The sequence below is a fragment of the Saccoglossus kowalevskii genome, chromosome 16 (genome assembly GCF_978046115.1).
Source record: "Saccoglossus kowalevskii chromosome 16, keSacKowa6.1, whole genome shotgun sequence".
NCBI classification, from domain to species: Eukaryota; Metazoa; Hemichordata; class Enteropneusta; family Harrimaniidae; genus Saccoglossus; species Saccoglossus kowalevskii.
Window position 1 is genome coordinate 5,109,266 of NC_140656.1, and position 20,438 is coordinate 5,129,703.

General features: G+C 38.4%; 1 protein-coding gene across 14 annotated transcripts in view; it reads left to right on the plus strand.

Moving 5' to 3' along the window:
• LOC100371395 (uncharacterized) overlaps positions 1-20,438 on the plus strand; it is a 139,945-nt gene that overhangs the window by 95,263 nt on the left and 24,244 nt on the right. For 3 of the 14 annotated variants that reach the window (XM_085491636.1, XM_085491638.1, XM_085491649.1), the window contains 8 exons: positions 182-406; positions 3,159-3,433; positions 6,059-6,256; positions 12,584-12,655; positions 14,192-14,307; positions 15,149-15,217; positions 17,724-17,789; positions 18,539-18,601. In XM_085491636.1, coding sequence (XP_085347762.1) covers positions 182-406; positions 3,159-3,433; positions 6,059-6,256; positions 12,584-12,655; positions 14,192-14,307; positions 15,149-15,217; positions 17,724-17,789; positions 18,539-18,601 — 1,084 coding nt within the window. The remainder of the gene's footprint in view (positions 1-181; positions 407-3,158; positions 3,434-6,058; positions 6,257-12,583; positions 12,656-14,191; positions 14,308-15,148; positions 15,218-17,723; positions 17,790-18,538; positions 18,602-20,438) is intronic. The other 11 variants (XM_085491639.1, XM_085491645.1, XM_085491646.1 and 8 more) reach the window with 9 other exon arrangements.

Below are 20,438 nucleotides of genomic sequence, written 5' to 3' on the forward strand. Positions count from 1 at the left end.
AAAATAAAGTATTTCACAGTAAATAATGGCATCAACCGTGTATGTGTTAACAAATGCTGTTATGGAGCCATATCTCAGACCTGCCTTGACCGAGTGTTGTTTTACTAATAACAAATTTTTGTTTCTGAAGATAATCAATTAAGTAAGTAAGTTATCTTTAATAATGTATACTTTTTCTCAGATCCCATGAGTGCTCTGCAGGGACTGACTGCTATGGCCCAACAACAGACTAGACCCCAAATGCAGCAGGCATCTATGCCTCCTTCATCGGTACCTGGTTCCACTCAACATCTACAGCAATTGGCACAGCATCAGATGCAACAACAACAGTTCCAGCAACAACAACAACAACAACAACAACAGCAGCAGCAGCAACAACAACAACAACTTAGAATGGCCCAACAAGGTAAATCCAGTTTTTGTGGTGCTTCGCCTGTAGACAAATAATATTCACGCTGAAAACCCACTAAATTACATATCAATAACAATCTGTGACCTTTTCCCCATATCACTTTGTAATATTGAGGGCAGCATGTAAACTGTATCCATGTGCTTGTGTCAATGGGTCTATTCTTGCCACACCAAATCAAAGTTTTGTCTACAATGTTGCAAACTGCTATCAATCAGGAAGATTAAAAAATGACTAAAAAGTTAGAAACCAATTACAAACATGTAATAATATTGGAGACAGCTTTTTCATTATATCCAGAATTGCGTCTTGGTATTAATCGCTGAGGTTAAATGCAATTACCCTTTTCAGCAGGTATGTAAATGTATGGTAAAACAGCCATTGCGAGCGTCGCTGCGAATTCGCAATGGCGAAAAAACAGGCGATTGCGAGTTCGCAATGGCAAAAAAACTGACGATTGAGAGTCCGCAATGGCAAAAAAACTGACGATTGAGAGTTCGCAATGGCAAAAAAACTGACGATTGAGAGTTCGCAATGGCAAAAAAACTGACGATTGAGAGTTCGCAATGCCACAAAAACAGTCGACTGAGAGTTCACAGTAACATATAAAACAAAAGGCTGATTTATATTGTTGAGCGTTGCCACAGTGGAAAATAGAAAACAGTTTTGAAACGTCGTGTGAACCATCAAAGGTATGCCGACATAGATGTGGATTCACGCAACTCTGTTGTTACATTGTACCAAACATGAAGCAGAGAGACTTGACACAGCATGTGAGGACGTTTCATTTGGTGAATTATTTGAGGAAAAAACGTTGTGAATCATCTGAATCTGAATCATCACAAATATAAAAACCTGGACGTGATTTTATTTTTGTTGTCCCGTTGTTCCATGGTCTAATCTACGATTGTCGCGAAAAATTGAGTCAATTCAGTTCCCGGGGTAGTTGTTTATTTCAGGTGTTACTAATCACTTGTATATGTTGCAGAAATCCTCGTAGTTTATTAATTTACAAGCTAACACTAATCGCCAGAAGCGTCAATGTGTATAGCGGTCCAGTCAGGGATGCTTAAATAACATATTGATCAGAGCTACGAGACACTCCATAACGACAGAACTTATAACGGAGCTAATACGTATCCTGTTACGTATCATATATATTTGCCATCCTCGTACTGTTGAACTACGATGCCTCGGCGATGACCGGTAATATATGCACGCATGCTCTACATGGCGCTGGTGCGTTCGCTACGGTAAACAATAAGCAAACTCTTCACTCTCGGTCACAACAGCGAAATTGTAACATTACTGACTGGCGACATAAATGCTACTACTGATGCGTAGAAATAGTAAAGATAATATATATTTGAGACGATGTTTCGTGAAAAATACGGTTAGAAAGCTACACATCAAAAAACCAAGTTGAGTTCATCGGGAGTTCATCGCCTGCTACGTGAATTCACGTCTGTGATTGGATTATCACTTGACGCGTTGGCAAGATCCCATGCCCAGTTGATTAGTTTTTTTTTTAGCATATAGTTTTTTTTCAACGATTGTTTTCTGCATATGGCCCGCGATCGATCTTTTTTCGATGAGATAGTTGTTGGGTGTATACCAACTACATACTTCAAGTTTCAGAAACAGATCATATAGCACTATGTGCAATCGTCATGACACAAAAACTAAACAGGAAACATCGAAGCTACATGTACCTTTGGAATTGACCTACATTTACCTCCCGTGGTATGGGCGGAGCTTAGTTTTTTTTTAATTCGACTGATTATTCAAGTACAGCAAACGTTCTCTGTGCACAGATAGTCAGCATGCGCGCTTATTGTTTGTGTGTATAAACTGCGTGAAGTAAAATAAACAAGTAATTTCTGGCGACAAGGCAACTTGTGAGAATCCGAATTCAAGTCAGGTATATTCACAGTTCCGTCTAGAGTGACGTGGTCTACGGTGCTGTATTCAGTTTTAGGACCTGACGTCTTTATCAGCGAGAGGACACTCTCCTCAATTTGTTACACCAGCTGCCTTAATATTTACAGTAGTTCGTTTACAGTTCGTTCGAGCTTGCAATTTGTATCATGTGTGACATAAAATAAATGGGCCAGGCAACAAAGTTTCTATTTGTGACAACAGGCATTTTCAAAAGAATAATTACCACAGAATTGACACACATTGAAACATGGTCTTCCAAATTACAAAACGATGTAGTCTACGGTCATGGCAGTAACTTTTTAAAATAAAGGTTAAAATATTATACATATTAGATACTCTCTGAGTAAGCAGGTGAAAATCTCCCTCTGCATTTCAAAATAGATTTTTTTCATTGTTACTGAGCTATAAAATTGCTGCTTGAACATATTTTTACAAATGCTCAAATGCTCAGGGTATGTATTTTTGTGGTTCGTTTGAATGTGTTTCCACGGGGAATTGCGTGAATAAATTAATAACAGAAGTCGGAATGTAACAATGTAGCAAGATGCCTCGCTTTGTCACCTTGTTAAATGCACGGCTTACTTCTCGTACTTTATACGCAAAATTTCAAACAATGACGGCAGATCATTGTTTAAAGATAACATTTTTTGCCATTGCGAACTCGCAATCGCCTGTTTTTTTGTCATTGCGAATTTGCAGCGACGACCGCAATGGCTGTTTTACCGAACATTTACATACCTTTTTTCAGTGTCTAATTATTATTTTGTTGAATTCCTATTGAAACTTTAATTATTTCTTGGTTACTCAGCTCAACTGCAGAGACAGAAGTTACAACAACAACAGCAGCAGCAACAACAACAACAACAACAGCTTCAACAGCAACAACTCCAGCAGCAACAGCATGTAAATCAAGGACCTGTCCAAAGAGCAACATTGTTGCAACAAATGCAGCAGCAGCAGCAGCAACAACAACAACAGCAGCAGCAGCAGCAGCAGCAGCAGCAGCAGCAACAGCAACAACAACAACAACAACAACAACAACAACAGCAACAACAACAACAGCAGCAGAATATGCAACAAAAGGTATTCTCTTAACCCTCTGTGGCCCTAAAATGATGACAAGTGAGAAACAAAACAATAAAAAATAACATTAGCTTTTGTGATAAATAGCCCTCCTATTGTTCATTAGTCCCTGTTCGGACGGAGTCCGAAAATGGGGACTTATGTTTTGACCTCCGTGGGTGCGTGCGTACGTGCGTGCGTGTGTGCGTGCGAGCGAGCGAGTGACCTGTATCTTAGAAATGCCTGGACCAATCACAATCAAACTTCACACATACATCATACATGATATTATACATATGCACATCAATTTGTTCCACGATTTAATTCTAGATGGCTGAATAGTGGCCATTTTTGTGCTAAAAATCATCAAAATCAAGCATTTTTCGGCTGTTTACAGATGGATTTTGTTCAAAATTGGTATATACGTTAGACATTATAGGACCTTGATGCACATCATTTTGTTTTTCAGATAAGATTCAAAATGGCTAACTGACGACCGTTTTGTTTTAATGCATGTGGTTCTTGCGCCATATCTCTGACTTGCTTTGACTGATTATGTTCAAATTTTACATATTCATTATAGATCATGTCATAGATATACAGATATATTGGTTTGACGATTCTATTCAAAATGGCCGAATGGTGGTCATTTTTGTGCTGAAAAATCATCAAAATCAAGCATTTATAGATGGATTTTGTTCAAACTTGGTACATACAGTACAATTCCCGCAAAGCTTTGGCTTTTGTGGCATCATTGTCGCCTCAGCATCGCATCATTGTGGCATCAGCTTTGTATTTTTCTGTATTTCATTTAGTTTTAGCCGAGTCCGATCCCATTCCCAGACTACTAATACATGCAAAACACATGTACGCCGCCTGTTACGTTGGCGTTGTCGCCAGTCATCTTGATACAAAGTTCCAAAACAAGTGCGTACATTTCCAACATATGATTGGATGGTTGTGGTGGCGTCAGTCTGGTAAAATTTGACATCCAATTTTCAAAATTAAGTCACGATCCGTGAACTGAACTCGATCTATACGTACTTTAAAAGTATTCTCACAAAAAATATTTTCGAATAAAAACGAGCCACATGCTCTGTAAAAAATTGAATAGCGCTTGACATGCAGAAATAATTAATTGGGCTTCAGAAAAAAACATGTTCATTTAGTTGTAGCCGTAAATATTTAGTGACCAGTCGATGAACAATTTGAAAAATCATGATGATGATTCACACGGAAGTCCTTCGATACTGAAAATCATTGACCCCCAGTCTGGTTTACCTTATTTCCCAACTTGCAAAACTGATTTGTATCTGAGCCAAGTTTTTTTTTTTTTTTGAACTGAGGTCAAATCCCATCCGTTTGTCAAAATATATCGACGTTTTTCAGTGAATAATTGTGAAGCCTGTCACATCACAAAAAAAATCAGGCGTGAATTTACGCCGGAGGCTGGATGGTACGACGACCCTTCAATATGCGTCAAATATGCTTTGTTACAACATCATTGACTGGCTGAGAGTCACCTGATCAGAGCACGACCTGGGTCACAGAACTATATTTGTCTGTATTATCAACAGGACTTTGCGAGAGAACCACACCCACATTTTCAATCATTTTTAGCGCAGAAGTTGCCAACTAATGTCAAAAATAATGCTAGCGATTGGTAAGACTGGTTAATAATATTTCCCCCGATGCTCTTCGATTTTTTTTTATTTCAAGGTGAGAAATGGATAGTTGAAGTTCCATCGACGGTCGAAAATAAAACGGAAATTGTCCGGTCAAATTCAAGAAGCGATTGCAAAAGCGAGCGATTGAAAAGCGGAAACGGGCGAGAGGTTGGGCGAAATGAGTTACTGTACTTCTTTGTTTGATCAGATAGAGGGACTGTAGTTTGATGAAGCGATGCTGATGCCACATGTCGCCATAATGAGGCTACAATGAAGCGAAGCGATAACCGCCTAACTTTTTAATGTTGCGACATTGATGCGACCATGAAGCCATAACAATGCCTTAATGATGCGATGCTGAAGCGAAGCTGACGCTGAAGTGAAGCCAAAGTTTTCGTGAGAACTGTACTGTACATTAGACATCATGGGTTCCTGATGCACGTCATTTTATTTTTTAAAATGGCCGACTGGTGGCCATTTTGATTTAATGAATGCAGCTCTAGTGCCATATCTCTGACATGCTTTGACTGACTATGTTCAAATTTTATATATTTATTCAAAATGGCTGATTTTGTTTTAATTAATGCTGTTCCAGAGCAATATCTCTCAATACTCGTTTGACGATCAGATACAAACGTCAATCATTTTAATGTTAAACAATCATCATAATCATATTCCTGACATGTTTATGTTCCAGCTATATTACTATAAACAAAACTATATATCTTAAATTGGATAACTAACAGGGACTGTGCCATGCATGGTTTCTAATGATATCATCAGTTCTTTAATTGAAATGTGCATTGCTAATCACAGAGTTATCTCAGCCGAGAAGCTGCTTGTTTAACTTTTGTGATAAATAACTGCCAGGCACAACAATATTTAAAAAACATGTTATACAATGAATACTGGCACTACCTGGCCATTTGCCATTACAGTGCCTAATCGTAATCCATTGATGATGTATTCTACATTGCAGCCTATGATGTCACAAACCCTTATGTCAGGGTTGCCTCAACAGAAATCTATGGGCCCAACTCACCAACAACAATTGCAACAGCAACAACAGTTACAGATGAATCAACAGCTACAGCAGCAACAACTACAACAACTACAACAACAACAGCAACAACAAATGCAGCAGCAACAACAACAACGTGGGATGCCTTCCCAACAGGTGAAAATAATTACTTTTGAATACAGATCTGTTTATTTAAACACACACCCCCATGTCTTACCATATTTTATAACAGTCATCTTTCCTTGGTCTCCAAAGAAGCAGTCACATAACTTTTAGTTTAATAACTAATAAAATGCTGAAGTTTCTCTGAGAACATGTGTTTGTTTTGTATAACAGATTTTTTTAGTATCTCATGGCATACATGTACCATGTATCACAGTACAGGTTTCTGTATCAACCTATTTCCTTTAGATCTTCTTGTAAGTCTAGCAGTGATTAATTAGTTACTGTAATTACATCAATTTGAAAAGTTAAAGGTTCATTCTGGGATCATTTATTGACATCACGTCACCTGTCGCCCCTCCTGGAACATAGGCCATCGATGACAGTTCTCCAGCTTGTGCGATCTTGTGCTGCAGTCTCCAAGTGGATCTTGAGCGCCTAACATCAACGATTTATTGACATCATGTGATGTGAAATATTAAATGGTTGGAATCTAGGAAAATTCTTAAATACAGCCCACTCAATGGTTAATCCAGACAAATCCTTGAATGCAGCTCACTCAATGGTGAATCCAGACAAATCCTCAAATGCAGCCCACTCAATGGTGAATCCAGATAAATCCTTAAATGCAGCCCACTCAATGGTGAATCCAGACAAATCCTTAAATGCAGCCCACTCAATGGTGAATCCAGATAAATCCTTAAATGCAGCCCACTCAATGGTGAATCCAGACAAATCCTCAAATGCAGCCCACTCAATGGTGAATCCAGATAAATCCTTAAATGCAGCCCACTCAATGGTGAATCCAGACAAATCCTTAAATGCAGCCCACTCAATGGTGAATCCAGATAAATCCTTAAATGCAGCCCACTCAATGGTGAATCCAGACAAATCCTTGAATGCAGCCCACTCAATGGTGAATCCAGACAAATCCTTGAATCCAGCTCACTCAATGGTGAATCCAGACAAATCCTTGAATGCAGCTCACTCAATGGTGAATCCAGACAAATCCTTGAATGCAGCCCACTCAATGGTGAATCCAGTCAAATCCTTAAATGCAGCCCACTCAATGGTGAATCCAGACAAATCCTTGAATGCAGCCCACTCAATGGTGAATCCAGTCAAATCCTTAAATGCAGCCCACTCAATGGTGAATCCAGACAAATCCTTGAATGCAGCCCACTCAATGGTGAATCCAGACAAATCCTTAAATGCAGCCCACTCAACGGTGAATCCAGACAAATCCTTGAATGCAGCTCACTCAATGGTGAATCCAGACAAATCCTTGAATGCAGCCCACTCAATGGTGAATCCAGTCAAATCCTTAAATGCAGCCCACTCAATGGTGAATCCAGACAAATCCTCAAATGCAGCCCACTCAATGGTGAATCCAGATAAATCCTTAAATGCAGCCCACTCAATGGTGAATCCAGACAAATCCTTAAATGCAGCCCACTCAATGGTGAATCCAGATAAATCCTTAAATGCAGCCCACTCAATGGTGAATCCAGACAAATCCTTGAATGCAGCCCACTCAATGGTGAATCCAGACAAATCCTTGAATCCAGCTCACTCAATGGTGAATCCAGACAAATCCTTGAATGCAGCTCACTCAATGGTGAATCCAGACAAATCCTTGAATGCAGCCCACTCAATGGTGAATCCAGTCAAATCCTTAAATGCAGCCCACTCAATGGTGAATCTAGACAAATCCTTGAATGCAGCCCACTCAATGGTGAATCCAGTCCAATCCTTAAATGCAGCCCACTCAATGGTGAATCCAGACAAATCCTTGAATGCAGCCCACTCAATGGTGAATCCAGACAAATCCTTAAATGCAGCCCACTCAACGGTGAATCCAGACAAATCCTTGAATGCAGCTCACTCAATGGTGAATCCAGACAAATCCTTGAATGCAGCCCACTCAATGGTGAATCCAGTCAAATCCTTAAATGCAGCCCACTCAATGGTGAATCCAGGCAAATCCTTAAATGCAGCCCACTCAATGGTGAATCCAGACAAATCCTTGAATCCAGCTCACTCAATGGTGAATCCAGACAAATCCTTGAATGCAGCTCACTCAATGGTGAATCCAGACAAATCCTTGAATGCAGCCCACTCAATGGTGAATCCAGTCAAATCCTTAAATGCAGCCCACTCAATGGTGAATCTAGACAAATCCTTGAATGCAGCCCACTCAATGGTGAATCCAGTCAAATCCTTAAATGCAGCCCACTCAATGGTGAATCCAGACAAATCCTTGAATGCAGCCCACTCAATGGTGAATCCAGACAAATCCTTAAATGCAGCCCACTCAACGGTGAATCCAGACAAATCCTTGAATGCAGCTCACTCAATGGTGAATCCAGACAAATCCTTGAATGCAGCCCACTCAATGGTGAATCCAGTCAAATCCTTAAATGCAGCCCACTCAATGGTGAATCCAGACAAATCCTCAAATGCAGCCCACTCAATGGTGAATCCAGATAAATCCTCAAATGCAGCCCACTCAATGGTGAATCGAGGCAAATCCTTAAATGCAGCCCACTCAATGGTGAATGCAGACAAATCCTCAAATACAGCCCACTCAATGGTGAATCCAGATAAATCCTTGAATGCAGCCCACTCAATGGTGAATGCAGACAAATCCTTTAATGCAGCCCACTCAATGGTGAATCCAGACAAATCCTTAAATGCAGCCCACTCAATGGTGAATCCAGGCAAATCCTTAAATGCAGCCCACTCAATGGTGAATCCAGGCAAATCCTTGAATGCAGCCCACTCAATGGTGAATCCAGATAAATCCTTAAATGCAGCCCACTCAATGGTGAATCCAGACAAATCCTTGAATGCAGCCCACTCAATGGTGAATCCAGACAAATCCTTGAATGCAGCCCACTCAATGGTGAATCCAGACAAATCCTTGAATGCAGCCCACTCAATGGTGAATCCAGACAAATCCTTAAATGCAGCTCACTCAATGGTGAATCCAGACAAATCCTTAAATGCAGCTCACTCAATTGTGAATCCAGATAAATCCTTGAATGCAGCCCACTCAATGGTGAATGCAGACAAATCCTTTAATGCAGCCCACTCAATGGTGAATCCAGACAAATCCTTGAATGCAGTCCACTCAATGGTGAATCCAGACAAATCCTTGAATGCAGCCCACTCAATGGTGAATCCAGACAAATCCTTAAATGCAGCTCACTCAATGGTGAATCCAGAGGAATTCTTAAATGCAGCTCACTCAATGGTGAATCCAGAGGAATTCTTAAATGCAGCCCACTCAATGGTGAATCCAGACAAATCCTTAAATGCAGCCCACTCAATGGTGAATCCAGACAAATCCCCAAAATGCAGTCCACTCAATGGTGAATCCAGACAAATATATCTCACAATTTACACATATTCACACCATCAAATATATCACATACCAAAAGAAAGCTATAGAAATGATCCCAGAGTGCAAAGCTGAAGATAACATCTTATGCCAGGATTAATTCACCCAACAATTCCAATTGCCTTATATGGTAACACGTGCTACTCAGATAAGTGCAAATAAAACAAAGTGTGTATATGTGACTGCTTTAATTTTACAGATTCAAGTAAAGAAAACTGTATTTTTGATCTCTGAATGCACCACCATTTTGTGTTCCTCTTCAGTTGCATGCGTCCCAGTTTGGCATGTCCCAAATACTCACCTCTGTCAATGTTGCTATTTAGGTACACTCTTTCTGCCTGCTCGCCTGCTAGGATGGATGGACTCAGAATGCAGATATAATGGTGGTAGTTTGGGTGAAGGTTATAGTAGTAGTAGTAGTGGTAATGGTGGTGGTGGTCAATAATATTTCTATTTATTCATTCCTATTGCAAATATATCCAATAAATTTATAATTTCTTTTTCCCCAGTGCTCTTTGATCAATAAAGAGATTATTGATGGATGTTTCATGTAACTGTCACTTTGTTAAAAAAAATTTTTAACTTTAGATTATGTTTAGACATTCAATCAAAACATAAGCCAATAATTGAAAAGAAAATTTTCATCAGCATCTCCTCGTTTTCTTTTTTTACTTAGTACAAAAAAAGTGTTGTTTGAGTAAATCTGTTTGAAACTGTTTCGAATCCACAGAAATCCATATTAAAGCATTATTTCATGAAAAGTAAATATTAATTAAAAATCAGTAATTCATGACAACCTTGTGTTCACATCACCAATTGTGCTTCAACCAAATATTGAATGTTCATTTTTGAAGCTATTGGTGGAATGCTGAAAGAAAGCATAACTTTTGTGTTTCAGACTTAGTCAGCAAAATAGGGCAGATTAGCCTCTGTCTGTCTACCTGGCAAGCAACAAAACAGTACATAATACAAAAATGTATGGCTTATATACAGTATGTCACTCTATTTAAGTCACTCTATTCTGACATTTGAGTCACATGATGGCAATACTTCTAAGTTTAGCTGTTTTACAGTGATTTATTATTCTATTAGCTCAGATATTAAAAATTGATATTGATATTTGTGCATATGCTCAGTAACACACTCATTAGATGCAAATTTTGAATTTAGCTCAAAGTTCAGTGAAAAAACATTAGTAAGAAGTGACACTTAAATGAAAACATGTATTCAAAATACATCATGGAGTTTCCGATGGAGATATGTAAACGTGTCTCGTTTCTCCGTTTGGGAGTAAATATGATCTCTACTAAGGATCATTGGGATTCTGCTAACTTCAAAATGAGATGTTCTTTTCTGGAACTTCAGTAGGTGCCGGAAACAGGTGATCAGGAAAACTGTTATCTCCATCAAAGTTTCCATAGCAACACTCCTAGGAACATTGTCAGCAGTGTTTATTATGACTTTGCTTTTGCCAAAAATTAAGAATCTAGAGATTCATGTAGAGATGTAGTTTTACAGGGGGTGCTAAAAAATTTTAACTGTTATGCTTGTGATCAAATAATAATTTAAATTGTTTAAGAGCACAGGCAGCATTCAATATTTCAATGATCGGTTTGTTTTCTAACCTGAATCTGAAACATTCACACTACATTTTTACTGGTCAAACACGAGTTTGGCAGACTACTTCAAAATGAGCATATTTTGGTGATATCTGAATATGTAAAGTCCATTCAAACATCGTCAGATATTATTCAACACCATCCGCCGTAATTGGATTTTCTTTCACTACATAATATATGCGTTATTTGTGTAAAAAGAAAATAGAAATACTGAGGGTACACTGTATAAATGTAATTGTTTCAAACATTGTTGTAGTGTTTCACCCCCATTATCGTGATTGATAGGCCCAAGACATTGATATTTCACCATTTCACCACCAAAATCAAAACAAACATCGCTAGCAATGTTCTCAGGAATTATTATTGTTGCAAGAGAAACTGTTTTCTTGGTCACCTTCTTTCAGCTCCCATTGTAATAAATTTTGAGAGATTAGCGGTGTTTTAGTAACTCTTTATTTTCCGAATGATGCATGGTGATTGTATGCTTTAGATTCAGCAGGTCTTGCCCATGACAATATACAATTCACCATATAAACTCAACCATCTGTACATATATATATATATATATATATATAATAGTAATACAAGTATATAATACTTTATTCAGTACCTTGGCCTCATTTATAAATTGTAAATAATTAACATACATCGGAAATGAATTAAACTCAATCTAGTTTAAAAGTTGAGATATTGTTATAAGTAGTTCATTTCTTTTCACCGGTAATCTTCTCTATATATGTGCAAGTGTCGGAAATTCAATATTTACATGTCTTGCCCCACACATGGTTAAAGTTGTTTTTATTCACACGTGGTGATGTGATGATAATGGTCAAATACATGTATATCTATATTAATACTATTATTTTGTTGTATATAAATAATAAGTTGAGCTATTTCGTTTCAATGAATCTGTTTTGATCAAGACTTACATGTAATCTTATATGAATGCGTTATCATTCAAAAATAATGAAATTTTTTTATACTGATCAAAAGTATTTCAGATTTTGACATTTTCATAAAAATGATTACCCTGTTTACCCATTTTTGATATATTTGTACTAAAATTGTTCTCACAGTTGCATGGTATGTCTCAATACCATGCTTTAGTATTATTATTTAAACTGCCACACCCCGGTCATACTGACAGGATATGTTATGTAGATAAAAAACAACATATGTTACATGAGTTTGTTGGATCTAATGATATAAGAGAATAAAAGAACATATGATTCAAGTGGTGAATTTACATCTCCTGGGAAGGGCCTGCTGTACAGACACTAAACTACTTTTGATACTCAGATACACAGGTTTACTGTACCACCTCCCAGCTATGAACCTGGATATTACCAACATGGGATGGTAGAAATGCAGGTCTGTCTTCTTTCACATCTCATTTATAACCAACTTATTTTCTTTTATATCTTCCTTCACTTTGCAATCTGCTCATCTGATGTTGTGGCTCGTATAAAAAGGTGGCCTCGGATTACATGTGGCATGTGTGCCCTGCATGTCATTGCATCGTTGTTTGAGCAGTGTTGTGAGTGTAAGAACATACACCTCTCACCCACAATGCATTAGAGAGCAAAATGTTCTTTTAATCTTATTTCCTCACAGACACCATCTCTTGGTTATCGTCTTATCTTGTATGTACTCATTTTACGGTTGTTTTTCAGAATTGTGAATTGCAGTTGTGTACGTCTCGGCCACCGCATTACGTCTGTTCACCACGTTACACCTTGGTCACTATGTTCCCAGTATTGTTAAATGTCTAATGTGAATAATAAGTACTTGAAATCTCTGTATAAATTGCATTGCTGTTCAGCGGATGAGAAGTCTTTCTCCAGAAGCTTGCTTCTTACTAATAAAGTGACTGGAACTTGTTTTGTGTTTGTTTTCTCAGATGTAGATAGATGTACATAGATGTACATGCATGATGCACTTGTCCAGCTCATGTTTACTCTGACTTAATAGGATCTATGGTTTACCACATCACTTGAACTTTTCCACATTTCAATATGTGCACGTTTTTCACGAGTCTTGCAAGTGAAATGTCTTATCTAGTAAAATTACTTTTGAATTATTTAAAAACTGACAGCATTTGTTTACCATTTTGCCAAACAGCATGTGAATGTTTTGGTTCAAGACATCATTGCCCATGTGTTTATGTGATTAGCTGGGACACATACATTTATATTTACAACTGATGCAAATGTGTATGGTTGTTAATCAGCCCCTGCATGCACATGAAAAATGTAAATGATTGGTTATATGAACTAATAAACATTACTTTGTAATAGCTTATATTCCAGAAATTATTTTGATGTCAAAAATGTGAGTGCATGAGAAAATAATCAACATTACAGTGAGAACAGAACAAGTATTGACAATGAAATATGTATACTCCCTCCTATACTAGATGAAGTCACAAGTTGTTGCATATGTTGTTGTATCATGATGAACCACTTAAACAAATTCATGCACTACTGTATTCATCTTAACACAAATTAATACATATGTGTATGCGTGTATCTTTGTTGTATTTTGTTACCTTATCTGTCAGTGTTACTAAGTTTAAATTAACTGTAATTGTTTTTCAGGTCTCTTCCTGTCCAGAATGTGAGGATATGTGTCTGTTATGTTGTTGTGTCAATTCTATGGATTTCAGTCTTTTGTTTGTTGTGTTATTTTGTATTTTCCAGAATTTGCATGTCATAGTGTTCTTCTCCTGTTTGAATTATATGTCATGACTTATGACAGGAATACAATATCAATGTTGCCTTAAAAATACTGAATTGCTTATTTGAGTGTCTTGTTTCAGTAAACCCACTTTAATATACCATGCATTAAAACCAATTCATGTATTTTTGGACACACACCAACTGTGCACATTGTTGTATGTTCTTGTAGCAGCCAGGTGCCCCGATCCAGTCCAGTATGCCACCTGCGATGTCAATTCAGGCACAGCAGAGATCACCGGCTCCGGGATCACTCCAGCAAGCAGCGACACAACAACAGACACACAGGTAAGGGATGCTGCTTATATATACATTTAGTGTTAATATCGCTGCGTTTTCATCGATGTGCTCAAAGGTATACCTTTGAAAGTTGTGTATGTTTGCAAATTTGTAAGCATCATCAACATTTTGTAGATTTCATGTATGGTGGTGTTACCCATATTTAATAACTAACAAACCATCTGCTGGCTGGCTGGCTCATCTGTATAAGTAATAAAAAGAACACCATGACAAATTCTCATCACCATCTTGCATGTACCATCAGTGATAAGTGTATTCTGTGGTTGTGAAGTCACCCAAGCACTTGACATATCCTTAGCTATTAAGGATTTTTCGTGTCTATTTAAAGAGAATCGAAATTCAGATTTGCATGATTTTTAAACGATGGTTTTATGTTATATGGTATTAGAACTACTTTTTGCATTAAAAAAACCATGAAAACTGCAATGTTGGATCTCTGTAGGGATCTCTGGTCATACATCGTATCTGAGAATATTGTTCCGTAACGTATAGTGAAAAAATAGTATGTTATAAGGTGATTCAGATTATAACAAATTATTAGGAGATTTCGAGGAATATTATTCACTTTCCATGAAATAATACCTTTATATGACATGTTCTGAAAATCCTGATTTTCTGGAATTTTGTTGCATGATTCACTCTAGAAGAAAATACTCAAAAGAAATTTCCTATGACTAAATCTGTAATTAAGTAGCACTTTTACAACAAAAGGGTTGAAATACTTGCGAACAATCTTATCACAGAATTTTCAGAATCCTCATTAGCATATTGTAAGATGATACAACTTGGATTGGTTTAAGTAACGCTGTCCATTGCTTGTGTCTTTCAGCTCACAGCCAACAACTTCCCCCGCTGCTGGCTACATGCAACAATTACAACCTAATCAGCCGCATCACATGTTAGTACTAAATTGGATTTTCAAAATTTGATATTTATAAATCATCCCATGAGTGATTGCATTAATATTTTCACGTAGCGAATGTCGATGGGAAAACTGGAAATAACAATATACTCATAAGGGGACCCCTTTTAAAACTTAAATAGGGGGGTTCCCTCTAATATTGGGGGGGGGGGGGTCTGGGAAGCATAATACATGTATGCGGTGAGAATTGATGCTACTCAGTCTGTAATCATGAATGTCTGCTTATGTCAACCTAAGAGAGTATTCTGGGATTATATATTTATCACAGCTCGACAAAGTGAAACAGAGAAGTGTTGAAAGTAGAACTATTATAACACCAATCAAAATATATACTATTGCATGTGCCTTGTATGCTCATTTTGTTAGCACCATCATGTTCTGTTTTACACAAGCACCTTGTCCACACTATGTGGCGATTCTGCTTGTTAGTAATATTTGCTCCCATTCGCTAGGATTTTTTTTATTTCAACCAATTTTTATGGAGGTACTTAAATAATAATTCCAAAAATTTATGTGTTCTAGACACTCACCCACCCACCTGCCAATCCAACTCCCAAAGTATGTGCTGTACCCACCTACCTGCCAATCCGACTCCCAAAGTATGTGTTCTACCCACCTACCTGCCAATCTGACTCCCAAAGTATGTGTTCTACCCACCTGCCTGCCAATCCAACCCCCAAAGTATGTGTTCTACCCGCCTGCCTGCCAATCTGACTCCCAAAGTATGTGTTCTACCCACCTACCTGCCAATCTGACTGCCATAGTACGTGTTCTACCCACCTGCCTGCCAATCCGACTCCCAAAGTATGTGTTCTACCCACCTACCTGCCAATCTGACTGCCATAGTACGTGTTCTACCCACCTGCCTGCCAATCCGACTCCCAAAGTATGTGTTCTACCCACCTACCTGCCAATCTGACTCCCAAAGTATGTGTTCTACCCACCTACCTGCCAATCTGACTCCCATAGTATGTGTTCTACCCACCTGCCTGCCAATCCAACCCCCAAAGTATGTGTTCTACCCACCTGCCTGCCAATCTGACTCCCAAAGTATGTGTTCTACCCACCTGCCTGCCAATCTGACTCCCAAAGTATGTGTTCTACCCACCTGCCTGCCAATCTGACTCCCAAAGTATGTGTTCTACCCACCTGCCTGCCAATCCAACTCTCAAAGTATGTGTTCTACCCACCTGCCTGCCAATCTGACTCCCAAAGTATGTGTTCTACCCACCTGCCTGCCAATCCAACTCTCAAAGTATGTGTTCTACCCACCTGCCTGCCAATCTGACTGCCATAGTACGTGTTCTACCCACCTGACTGCCATAGTATGTGTTTTACCCACCTGCCTGCCAATCCGACTCCCATAGTACATGTTCTACCCACCTACCTGCCAATCCGACTCCCATAGTATGTGTTCTACCCACCTGCCTGCCAATCCGACTCCCAAAGTATGTGTTCTACCCACCTACCTGCCAATCTGACTCCCAAAGTATGTGTTCTACCCACCTACCTGCCAATCTGACTCCCAAAGTATGTGTTCTACCCACCTACCTGCCAATCTGACTGCCATAGTATGTGTTCTACCCACCTGCCTGCCAATCCGACTCCCATAGCATGTGTTTTACCCACCTGCCTGCCAATCCGACTCCCATAGTATGTTTTACCCACCTGCCCGCCAATCCGACTCCCATAGTATGTGTTTTACCCACCTGCCTGCCAATCCAACTCCCATAGTATATGTTTTACCCACCTACCTGCCAATCCGACTCCCATAGTATGTGTTCTACCCACCTGCCTGCCAATCCGACTCCCATAGTATGTGTTTTACCCACCTGCCTGCCAATCCGACTCCCATAGTACGTGTTCTACCCACCTACCTGCCAATCTGACTCCCATAGTATGTTTTACCCACCTGCCAATCCGACTCCCATAGTATGTGTTTTACCCACCTGCCTGCCAATCCGACTCCCATAGTACGTGTTATACCCATCTGCCTGCCAATCCGACTCCCATAGTATGTTTTACCCACCTGCCAATCCGACTCCCATAGTATGTGTTTTACCCACCTGCCTACCAATCCGACTCCCATAGTACGTGTTCTACCCACCTACCTGCCAATCCGACTCCCATAATATGCGTTTTACCCACCTGCCTGCCAATCCAAGTATGTTGTCCATCCAACTCCCCTTGCACTTGTATGTACATGCAAACAGGGCTTCAACTTTTGAGTGGCTAAAATTGATAAAAAAAATTGCTTGTGCACTATATAGGGAATAATATATCAGGAATATCAAAAGGCACCAACTTGGCAACTTAAACTTGTTGGGCATCAGAGCTCAGAGTTTACTGAGTAATACTAATCAACAAACTCTGAAACGACCTACCTGTTTGTTAAGCAAAATAGATGCATATTTTCAGTTGTTCATTTATAATTTCTCTGCATGGTCATAGGTCTTTATTTTATCCCTATTTGTTTTTTCAGTTCTCAACCAATGGCGTCCCCAGCTGGATACATACAGCCATCACCCAGTCAGACAACTCACCACATGTTAGTATCAATATATCACCCATAATACACATTGTTCACTGTCACTTTCTAGTAAAAAAAAAAACTTCATTTCCTCTGCTCATTTCATTAGTTTACATATATTTTAATTTCTTTGCCTTTTTAGTGTATGTCATCACTAACACATTCTGCATGCTGTCTTTATGTTTCTTAATTTTAAGATATAAGTTATGAATAAGTTATGACTAATGTTGGGTGCGAATTCCTTCTTTTCACCTATAGAGGGTAGTTCTTTTTTTGCAGGTCAGCTAATTTATTTCATCTGGAAGTAGAGAGAGCTGGACTGTTCATTGTTTTGGCAGATAAAACATTTAAAAACTTGTAAATTCGGTGATTTATTTGAAATATTGCTGCACAGTTTTGTTACGTCTTGTGCCAAAAAAATTGACTAGCATAATTTTTTCAAGGTGTTTCTTTAATTTTGAACCAAATGGGCAGTAGTTGTATATTATGTCCATATTCACATACTGTAAATGAATTAATTATTAAATGAATTTTAATTTTTATTAAATTAAATTCATGTGAAAATTTAAAATAACAACAAACTCGTTATTTCACTGGAAAATACATGAACTTAGAAAACAGTTCCTTTTGCAGCCCTCCCATACCCTCCAGCACTTCCCAATAAAATTTAATATGTCCCTCGTATAGTTGTACAGTAAACTAATAGTGTTGATGCATGATGTTTTAAATAGTGCACATTAGTACTAATCAAGCATTTCCTTATGCAGTTCACAACCCATGGCTTCTCCTGCTGGATACATGCAACCATCGCCCAGCCAACCACATCATATGTTAGTATTTTTTTGTTTATACCAAATTTTTGCATGATGTCAAAGGGGTTGCCTTGATAGTTATTGAGGTAGAGAATGAGAATGAGAATGAGAGGGGAAGAATGAATAAATAGAGAAAAGATGATGAGGGACAAAAGAGAATACAGCATAAGAGGGAAGGGGATAGTAAGTTAAAACTGACGTACAAGAAAAGTAAGTCGTTTGATTTGGGGGCTGTGAAAGTTAATTTTTTAATGTGTGCGTCAAAATCGTGATTAACTTCTGATTACTAAATCAGAAAGTGATACAAAACTAGGCAACAAACAAAGTGGAAATGTACAGAAAGATCTATCAAAATGCAAACTGATCTGCTATCAGGGTGTGTACTTTTCCAAATTTTGCATTAGGAAGCTTTTGTTTTGGAGGGGAGGGAGGAGTCAAAACAATTGTTCCGAATGAATTAATGTTTCTTATGCGTCAGTTATAAAGAGAGACTGCCCTTAACAATAGTGAGTTCACACAGCGCCACAAGTCAATAAATGACAGATCTGTTATAAATTGCAATCAATATGTGTGTAATGCTACAGTTTTATTGATGTATAAAAAGCAACAATGTCTAGCGTACAATGTGCTGTATGCAGAAAAAGTTTATATGTTAATTTCAGATTATCGTGTTTTTAATTAACTTCTTCAATGCTCTAACACTGGAACTTATGCATGTTAAACAATAACAGTTTTAAAGGGCAGTGGTCATCATGCCGTGCATGTGCGACATATTTGTCTTGATAAACATTGATTTTCCCACAATTCAATGCGCTCTTCTAATGGAAATACACGTATGAATTTTGACCTAGGCACGATGTTCACTGAGTACTGTCTATAACTCCCTCAATGCCTCCCAATCACTAAAAAATTACCTAGTTAAAGTTTGTACTTATTGGTCTGCGCAACAGTCCAAGTCGCCATCTTTGTTCATACAAGATCCATATCTCGTGCTTGTGTTGCATGACTACCACTGCCCTTTAACATGGCATAATATTATCTGGTAGTGTAGTAGACCCAGGCTCAAATTCTATCTATGGTTTCCCCACACCCCTGGATGAGTGTGCCACAGATTCAATGGGAAGGATAAATCCACTAGCCAAGATTCATTCACTAACTGAAACGACTTTGGATAAGATCCACTGTAGACTGGCCCAGTCATGACAATTTTATACGATAATTCTTTAAGGAACAAGTTTGTAAAATCTCTTGAGTTGATGTGAAATTTCCTCAACTGGTCTGTTCTGGCGCTTTTGATCTGATATACAACTATAACACACACGTGATCTGATGCATAGAATCATTTGTGCAATCACACGTCTACTTTAATTTTTTGGAAGTGTTCCAATACATCACTGCATATCATGAATAATTCATAGCAATAAATACACCTCAGAATAGAGCAGTAATGGTAATTTCACAACGGAAACATTAGTCTACGTCCACAGGTGCTCCTGATCGACCCAGCCTGACACCAGGATTAGCACATCTTTTGACAGGGAGATGTCCCCATACAGCCCTGTAATGTAGTCGCAAACATGAATATCATTTCATACACTTGCAATTGGAACATAAAAAAATCAGAAGAGACAAAAAAATAAAATCTGTTTGGGGCTGATAAAATGTTATAGATTACATGTACATGTATGTCACCAACAGTGAACATGTTCAAGATAATTTATGTATGATTTGAACACTTTTTTTCATCAAAACATAGCTGAAATAAAATAATGCTACTGAACACAAACTGTGTCACAAGCACAAATATTGTTTTTTCGCTTGTTTTTTATGTTTCACTATTATAACTGCAGTAGGA